The sequence below is a fragment of the Nomia melanderi genome, chromosome 4 (genome assembly GCF_051020985.1).
Source record: "Nomia melanderi isolate GNS246 chromosome 4, iyNomMela1, whole genome shotgun sequence".
Taxonomy (NCBI): Eukaryota; Metazoa; Arthropoda; class Insecta; order Hymenoptera; family Halictidae; genus Nomia; species Nomia melanderi.
In genome coordinates, this window is record NC_135002.1 from 4,833,058 (window position 1) to 4,842,879 (window position 9,822).

Sequence of the window (9,822 nt, forward strand, 5' to 3'; positions counted from 1 at the left end):
GATTGAGGAAGATAAGGTCGCGGGCCGGAACCCGGTAATTATTTCAAGGTGATATTCATCCGGACCAGCCTGCCGTCCAGCAGCTCCGCGCTCGGAAAGACGCGCGACGAGAAAAATGAAAGGTCGGTATCGCAAGCCGCGTAGAGAGAAGAGAGAGCGAATAACTGTCGGTGGCGCATTTATGAATAAAACTGCATGGTTCCTCTCGCTTAAGTGGCGCGCGGCGGCGTCGCTGGTCTCGCGTGAATGCGCCTTTTATAATTAATACGTGATGCGCCTCGCGCGTCGTCCTCGCCGCGGACAAAGAGCTCTCCTTGTGCGTTATTTAGCCTCGTCGAGGGTGTTGACGACAACTTCGTTCCAATTCCTTTTACGCGCGCGTTATAGCCTCCCTCCTTTCCTTCACCGTCGACGCAGCGACCGCCACGAATTACGAATGTTACGAGGAGAGGCTCGCAATAAAACTCCGCGGCAATTGGTCCGAAATACGAGCGTTTCGTAATCTTGAACCGAGACCAACGTATTGGCCACGTTTCGGGGATTTAATCGCTTTATGGCGGAAACTTGGACGTTACCGCCGCCGAAATCTCTAGAGATCATTATTGCCGCTACTCAACGCCTTCCTCGCGTCGCCGTGCATGTTATTTTATTATTCTTGTATCTTATAGTGAAGACGTAGCGTTAAAACTGCAACACCCTGTTATCGAGTTCAAGGTAGATCGTATTTGAAGTAAATAACTGTTGTTCAGTTTGTCTCGCGCTAATTGAAAGCTGCAATCGAGTTTATGGGACAACGTAGGCGTAGCACGGAAAATATCTATTTTCGTTGGTAATTCTTCCCACACCTTGTTAATAGAATTTTTACGACGAACCCGAGCGACCAAGTAGCCCGTGACTTCGCGTAGAAAACTAAAAAGTAACGTACGAAGCGGAGTAATACTGTAGGTGAATAATGTTCTCGTTAATTAAGTTTCGAATCAGTTCTTCGCCGGATGTCCGCGTCGTTTTCTAACCGTGTTCGCGGAAACCTCTTGAAATAGTCTGGACAGGCGAGTAAACGATCAGCTCGGAAGCTCTTTGCGGGATTCTGGCCCCCCTCCGCGCTGCATTCTGCGTTTGTCGGCGCGGAATGGGGGTGGTAATAACGGGAGAGAGGAGGAAGAACCTCTAGAGCATTGAATGGAACCGAAGTAGATTAATTTTCAGCGACTGAAAACTTCGTTCCTTCGGACTCGCGTGCTACGAGCGAACTCTAACTGCTACCTTTTCATAATTACTTGAACGTGGAACATGGCGGAGCGTGCCGTTATTATTCTGGATCCAGTTGATTCAGCTGCACCGACCGAAAGCCGGAGAACTACTCTAAACGCCAAATACCATTATAGAGTTTCGCTTTACAGTTACAATCACTTCGATATCGAAACCCTCTTCCTGCTCGATGACAAATCGTACTCTTTGATATACTATCCTTGATATAGTTACTGCCATAAACTCGTCGAACCGCTTCTTCTAATCAATCCAGTCCAATCATATGTTCGAAAATGGAAAACTGCGAGCGTTAACGAGGATCTCCGCGCCTCTCGAAGCCGGTTAACCGATGAGGACGGAATACAGAGCACGTCTAACATTAACGAGACTTAATTAGCAACGACGGAGCGAGCGGCACCGGATTGATTCACGAGTTTCCGGCGATACCGCGGGGCTTCGCGTCCGACGCAACTTCGAGTCCCCGAATCGGCCGTTCGAAGCGTTCGACCACACAGCTACGGAATAAATCACAATTACATCGCGGCGTTGACTGGCCTTTCGCGGTTTAGCGGTACACTTTGTAATTACGACCGGTCGCGAAAATAAAAGCAACGGGGGCGCGAGCCGCCGCCGCCGCCGCCGCCGCGGATCGACACGCATCGTTAATTGCGTCGACGAACGGGGTCGGTGACCGGCGTGACCGCGCTATCTTAATGCACAAATATTGTCGAGGTATTCGCCGAGAGGCCGGCGTCTTTCCTACGCGTGGGATCACCGTGGCTGATCTTCTCTACGCACGTAATGGCCGTTCGGAACAGCTGGAACGTGTGTGACATAACGCTCGGTACGCTCTAGTCAAAGGCGGTCTCGAGACATTGAGGGGATCTGGCTCGTCACGCGAGCGGAGGTGAATCAATGGACTCTGTATCGAAATAGAATCCTCGAGGTGGATTAGAGTTTCGTTGGGGGACGCGTTGATCGCTCGGCTCTAATGAATTGATGATGCGATGGAGATTATAGACGCGAAATAAGGTTTTCCCACCGATATCCATTTAAATGTATGATCTATTATTTGTTATTAACCCTAGAATTAGTATCTTGGGGAGCAGAAATTATCCAATTATCCAATTACCAGATAGTATGGCATAATTCAATACGCTCCAACTTGTAACGTAGCCAACAGCTGAACGAAGGTTGCGGCAAGTGCTATCCTCTCAAACGGGACTCTCGAAAAGAGGCGTATTACTCGCGAAACGACCGGGTACAAAGCGGATTACGTACTCATCGGTTCCGCAGTGAATCCGACGATGACGATAATAATTCAAAGACAGAAGGGCCGCGCGCAGCTAAAGTGTCTCCATAAATCACCCGGCCGACATTGAAACTGTCTCCGCGCGTAACGCTGGAACACGACACCGAACGAAAGAGGAGATAGGGTGTCCGACTCCACGGACAGCCGCGGAAACAGAAACATCTAATTAACGTGGGGAATCAATCGGAACACGCATGCACGAGGTTCCCGGCGGGGAAACGGGATGCGAAATGGAAGAGGTGTGTAACGTTAGACGATATTTAAATGGCACGGTGCGCAGTAAAACGCGGAACATCGGTTTCCGATGGGAACGGAGGAAGATGGATGCGTAACATAAGTAGGAGACGGTTGGTTTGAATGGGGCCTTGGCGGCAGGCTATGATCCTGCGGACTTTCTTTTCTCAAAGGATACGCGAAGCGGTTGGTTTACCAATCCGAGCGTGCACCGAGCGTAACGCACCGCGAGCGAACGAGCGAGCGAGAGGATAATGGCTCGAATGAACGGGCGCGGGCGCAGCGCGCTCGGCGGAATCGTTTTCTTCATCGGCGATAGTTGCACGCCTACCGGTTTTATTTTCCTAATTCACGTTGGCCTCATTCCGCGCCAACTTTTCCTCGCTTCGCGTACCGTTAACACCGTGTTCGTGCTCCCCTCGGCGCCGGAATACGATGCATTATATCAGGTCGGAACGAAAGTTCTTCGGGTTTAACGCTCAGCGCTCGTTACGAACAGGTTTTCGTGGACCGGCGTAAATCGAACGACTTAATTCTCTCGTCTGCGCCCAATCCTCGTCACCACCGCCGCTACCATCGCCGCCAGTGGTCTCCCGCGCTATCGTCGCGATGATAAATGGAGCGGGCGAAACAGAAATTCATCCAGGAATTCCTCTCGCTTCCGTCCCTCTTTCGCGGCAGCAATGAATTTATCACCTGCCTCGCTCTTTTTCGCGTTTGTCGCGTATCGCTATCGCCATTGATACCGCGAGGCATTACTGGACCAGAGAGAACGAAAGGCGCTGTTCCACCTTATCGCGAAAGAGGTGAGGTTCGCCACGATACGCGTTTTACGACCTAGCCCAGCGGCTCGAGGTTTATTGATAATACTTCGGGGCTCGCGGTAAATATTTACAAGAAGCTCGCGAGGGAAACCCGCTATAAAATCACGGAACTGTATCAAGACGATTCGCGCGTTGCGCTGGCTACGAACGATCGAGTGAGCGATCGGTGCCGCGGGAATCGATTCTTTGTTCGATCGGCAGACGGTTTTGCTCTTTCAACCGCGACAAGCGGCGCGAGCGTCCGCCGATCGAAAAATTACGGATGAACTGACACGGATAACTCCGTGTGCGTCGAAATTCAAATAAAGACGACGATAGTCTATGTAAAGAAGAAACGGATCGAACTAATACCTTCGTTGATCGAATCACCGAGGATGTTTTACAACGCTTATCTTCGTCGGACTTTATAGACTTAACACTATCACAATAAGTTCACTGGTTTTTAAGATCAACCAAGTCGCGAGACGTGATTTGAGCAAATGATTTGCGATCGGAATTGATCCAAAACCACTGTATCTTCGGATTCTGTATATTTAAATCATCTCGTAATAAAGACCTCTATTAAAACAAGGTGAAATATACATTACGAGATTTTACTTTACAAAAAGGAGTTCAAACATAAAATTAATTCGCATTAAAATCAATCCCGCCAATTCATTTCAAATTCCATTCGGTTCGACTGAACGCAATGATCAGCGGTTCGCGGATTTTATGCGTTCGCAGCGTGCGCATTCGAAGCCGATGAAGCTCGAACCGCCGGGAATTTCGCGAACATTGAAATAAAACGGAACCGTTAACGAGCGAGCGGGGAAGAAGTTCCGAGAAGTTTCGTAAACAGCGGAGCCGTGCTAAAGTGGACCGAGCGTTTCGAAGCCACGGAGAGGTTCGAGAGATGCAGCGTTTGCATCACGCATTAAGGACTTGGCCGAGTTTTGCCCGCGGGTCAGACTCGTGTGCGACACAAGCCGATGGCCGCCCACGTTCACCGCGCCGATTCCATTACTATTTTCGTTGCCACCTGCTCGGCGGCCGCGCGCGAGCAACGAGGATCGTCCCGCTCGTTAGCGAAGCGAGAGAAAACCCCTCTCGAGCACGGCTTTGCCCACATCCGTTCGCGATAGATCGATCGTCGTTTTGCAATTTTCTTCACCTTCGACGGATCCTTGGCGCTTCCACGCCGTGTCGTTGTTCGCGTTACGAGTTGCTAAATGATTGACGGCGACCAATCGCGTGGACGATTGGGAAAATGTTACGCGTTAGAAGAGTTATGGCTGGGCGCGCGGATCGAGGTGAATACGAATCGCGCGTAAAAGTTTCCCGACTGCGAGGATACATCATAGTCTTGCCAGGAAACTGTCGCCGGTTTTCGTGTTATTGTCGTAACCCAGACCTTGGATGCGACTGTTCGAGTGAAAGGTAGGATTGGAAATGTATGAAAAATAGGAAACTTCTCCGGTGAAGATTTAGAATTGCATCGAGGTGTTTACGATAATTCTAGTATGTAAGGTGTCAGGAAAAATTCGGCAGACTTAGGCCAGTGTTCAAATGAGTCTTACTATTTCAGGTAGCTTTAATGAATAGAAAAATAGTCGGCTCACGACTGCACGAAAAGTGAATACATAAAAACGCAATAAAACGAAAATTCGTTCTCCGTCGACGCGACTGATCCCGACCACGGCTCGACGAGAAGTGCCCCGATATCCCATAACGTCTCAAGCACTTGTTTTTTCTCCCCCAAAATTACCGATGCATTGCGGCGCAATTCAAAGGGGCGTCGGCACCTGTTACAAGTAACTCAGGATACAGCTGTGAATCAGGAGAACTTAGACAAAGGCGTTCCGGCTTCTTTTAAAGGAGACGCAATTGTATTTTACTAAATTTTCCTGTATAACAGCTTGCTAACTTCACTCTAAGCAAGCCTACACGGAAGGGTATAGTAATCACTGATTCGGGAAGTACGCTACGTTCTATTATTCGTACAGCGAGGAGGGTGAATCACCGTAACGAAGCGTTACTCATTAGAATTAGACAAAGGAGTCGACGCACAGCCCACTGTCGCTTAACTCAGGGTACAATCGCTGCATTTAATCCGGATCTAACTGTATCCGGCAAAGGAGATCGTCAAGGAAGAGAGATTTTCTCGGGTGGCGGTCAGCGCATCCGCAAAAAAACGAGCACGTGAACCGGCCAAGAAAGGATACGGCTATATTCACCATATATCTGCGCGCGAAGAAATGAGTTTCCGCGGCAGGGAAACTACGTTCGTAGGCAGGCTTGGTCTGATAAGCATCGTCGGAGTTTAACGAGGGAGTCTAATCTGGGAATAATATCGAACGCGCCTTTATGATATCATAAATAATACAGGCAGCCACGCTCGAGAAAGAAAAAAGGAAGACCGTGCGGCGAACGTGTGCAGGTAATTCGTAAGCAGGAAGAAATTGTGCAATATCCGCGAGTGATTCTTACAGGTGGAGCAATTTCGTGCAGATTCATCTAGAATGTAACTATAAAGTTGCCTATGAAATCAAAATCACCGGTACGCATCGTGTAACCATTAAAATCACTGACTCTCATCGCGCGGATACTATCTGAGTTACCGAGTACTTTAAAGATGACACGTTTTACGAATACCTCGCGCAATGGTGTCCTAAATATAGAGCAGGATTCATTAATGCGAATGAATCTTCGATGAATGGACTCCTCCGGGGACGAGCTGCGAAAATATTCAATTTTTAAATCAACGTCCGTTGAAATTCCTGTCTGTATTCATTTCAGGGGACAATTTGCGATGTCCTTAATTTCACGATCACATGCTCGGCGTTCAATTTCGTCTTACCTTTCATGGACGCATGACGGACTGATCATTGAATAAAAATCACCGTCGAATCGCGTTCATTGAATTAGAGAAACCGTGCTGCGAAGATCATCGTTTATTCCCCCGAGGGTACAGTTAATTGAATGTCCGATGAATGGTGTACGATTCCGCGCGCAACTGGTCCCGCCATTTGAGCGGGACGTGAAAAATGTGTTGACAGAAAAGAAGGTCGCGGTTTGGACGGGTAGACGACAGCGGCTGATATTCTTTGATGGAAAATGAATACTTCAAGCACCGTCAATTACTCAATATTCCGCGTGCGGATCAAGTGGTTGAAGGAAGTGAATGAGGAGGGTGTCGAGTGCGAGCTGTGTAGCGCAAAAGAGGAATGGACTGAGAATGGAGGGGGATATTTATAGTTGGGGAATAATAGATATCGGATATTAGAGAGTAATATACGGGGTGTTGCTCAACACCTTCGCCGTAGGTTATTTTTCTACTGAATTATGGTTCCCTATTTTTGGAACGCTGTGCGCAGTCCGTTCCAGTTTATTTTCTTTAGACCAATAGGCGTCGTGAGAGGATACTTTTTTGGTAATTTTAGAGAGCAAAGGAAGGTCTCGTGACACGTGTCCAACGGCTGTTAGGCCACCTACATTGACCACGAGTGGGAGTCTCAAGTATTCCCGCCGTTCCAAATGAGAACATATCTATCCGATGCCACATAAACAGTCTTCTTAATATTTACATTCTAGTTACACGCTTCAATAGTTTACTTCATTCCCGCGGGTCTCCTTATAAAATCCACTCAAAACCAAACAGGCTGCCAAAAAACGGCATACACAACAGAAGCATACGATTCTCGTTCAAAACTTTACTGCGACCAATCATTATTATCTTCCGCGCAACCAGACCCTAAAAACCTCCGACATTCCTATGCGTTCTTCCTAAATGCGTACTACCTATTCACAACAAAACAAACACACAGATGTATACAGAACAGTCAACGAGTCAATGGCATAGAACAAAATAAACAAACAACGGAAACGTCAGAAGAAGAAGAGCGCGCTCGAGGCGTAGAGCCGCGGGTCCGCGCGGTAATAACAAAAACAGGTTAACGATCACTTACGTCTGCAGCGCCAGCTTGATGTCGAAGGTGATGGTGGTGCCGGTGTCCACGTGGAATATGTACAGCATTTTCGGGCCGGTGGTGCTCCTTCCAGTCCGACGACACGATTGAAACGGCCAGCCCGGCTCAAGGACCCGACTGGCATCCGGCGAACCTTACACACCCGGCCAGGTAGTACCCGTCCTCGGAGACACGGGAATCCCCTTGGTCACCTCAGGTCGACTCCAGCAGTCAGCTCGATCGGTGCCGTACCCCCGGTTTGCCAGCGCGAGTGAGCACGGCCCCCACGGGTTTATGCCGCATCGATCACGGCCACCGAACCGTTTCGTCGTCGATTCACAACACAGCCGGGATACTTTCTCGGCGGATCCGCTCCACGAACGTCGTGCCCGCCGTCCGTGCGTCCCTTCCGTATTTTCGTGACACGTATGTATTCGCAGGAATCGCGTGATCCCGCGCGTACCCGTTGAGAACGGTCTAGACAAGGACAGATAGCGTCAGTCTTCGTCTAGAGAACCGATGCATACGGCCACGGTTTAATGTGTGCACGTTATATAGGTATACGTGTGTGTAAAGGCGTGTATGTGTGTGAACGTGTGTATGTTTGCGTGTAGGCGTGAATGTGAATATAGGTTGGTAACAACGATCGGTTTTAGCTTCGGCTGGCCCTAGAGGAAAAACCGAAGTCGGAGATCCAAAAACGAATGTGGACACAATAAGCGTCGGAATATCATCGGCAACTAAACAAACGTTGTAATCTTGGCAAGTGTCGATTTGTACGGTTCCTTTGTGAGACTATTTAGAGGTTGTGTTGGTAAAACACGGCAGATAGGACCGTGAGGCGCGATCTGGTCGATCGTTATTTACAGGACGGCAGGAATTCTTCGTTCCGGTTGGGTGTCGATGGGAACGAACGGGAGCGCAGTATCCCTTGGAAACGAACAGCGTCGATTGACACGGGCCGAGGTAGCCCGTGGATTTCTGTCCGGATCGACGAATAGAAAATTCTTGATTATGTTGGTCCGCCTGTCATCGAGGGGGTTCACGGGTGTATAGGCTGGCGACTGTTGTGTCCACGAGAGAGCATCGGTCGATCGCGCGCGTCCTCCTCCAGTTTTTCCGTGATGTAACGGAGCTTCTCTCTCGCCACGGCTCGGCGATCCCTTTAAACGCACTATTCACAGAGGCGGCCAGTCGAATGAAGCGGTGCAGTCCGACGATCACTCTGATAGAGAGGAAAAAAGAGAATCACCAACTTGCGAGGAAAAAACTGTTTCGTAGACGGGCCGCGCGCCACCCGTTGCAACGGCGAAAAAGAAGAAGATCGTCGACGAACGTAGCTTAGTCCCCGGATCAGCTGCTCGTCAAAACAAAGCACTCGCGCGTACACGAAAGGCCAGCGATCCTTTCTCCGAGCTGGTCGACGGGACGTTTCAACTCGAGCGCGAGTATGGTCGACGTTTTATGCCGCGGACGCTGTCCTGTGTGGCAGACGAGACCCGTCGACGGCGGGATCGGTCGGGACACAGTCGTCGGGTCGAGCTCTCCTCTTGTCCAGACCGAGCCTGTGTGTACACCGAGAGAGCAGTGACGTACCGACCACAACAAACAACGCTGCGCCACAGCCACGGAAACCTATGCGCAGAGAACGTTTCACGCAGGAACAAAGAAACTCCACTTTCGCCGCGGATTTTCCCCCGTTTCCCGTAAAGCTTGTCCCGGAGCTGGTCGCCGCAGGGCTCTCTTCGTTCGCCCGGTGTCAATATTCTGCCGCGAGTCCCGTCGAACGTTCGTCCGTGAATGTCCACCTTTTTTCCCGTACCTCTGTATGCCCGAGACGACGTTAAGGGAGGGGGAGCGACTAGCTCGGCGCAGTCCCGTTCGACATTTTGCTCTGACGCATCGCGTCGCCAGCTGTTTACTGCCGATCTGGCCGAGCACGGAGAACAGAACGTCTGCTCGCCGTGCACTCTGCTTCTACAGATATTCCACTCTCCACTCAGCTGTTCGACCACGACCGACGCGCCATCTTGGATACTTGGGAAGATGGCGTGTGCGACGCTTGCGGCAGTTTGAACGTTCCTCCGTATAAATTGTGTTCTCCGTTGTTCAAACCATCGCCCGACTTCACCTGGAGTGTTCGAAGTAAAGATCTCACGGTGGATGATCGTTTCCCGAAGATTCCTAAGAAATACGATAAAGATTGACGAGTGCGAGAGCGGTGAATGAATGGCCCTTTGTTGGTTGGTTACCAGCGTCG

The 9,822-nt window shown here is 49.9% G+C and overlaps 1 protein-coding gene across 2 annotated transcripts in view; it reads right to left on the minus strand.

Annotated features, from left to right (window-relative positions):
- Atg17 (autophagy-related 17) overlaps positions 1-9,561 on the minus strand; it is a 60,800-nt gene extending 51,239 nt beyond the window's left edge. The window contains exon 1 of one of the 2 annotated variants that reach the window (XM_031994286.2): positions 7,563-9,561. In XM_031994286.2, the coding sequence (XP_031850146.1) occupies positions 7,563-7,630 (68 nt within the window). In that variant the 5' untranslated portion in view covers positions 7,631-9,561. The remainder of the gene's footprint in view (positions 1-7,562) is intronic. The other variant, XM_031994288.2, reaches the window with a different exon arrangement.
- Between the last annotated feature and the right edge of the window lie 261 nt (positions 9,562-9,822).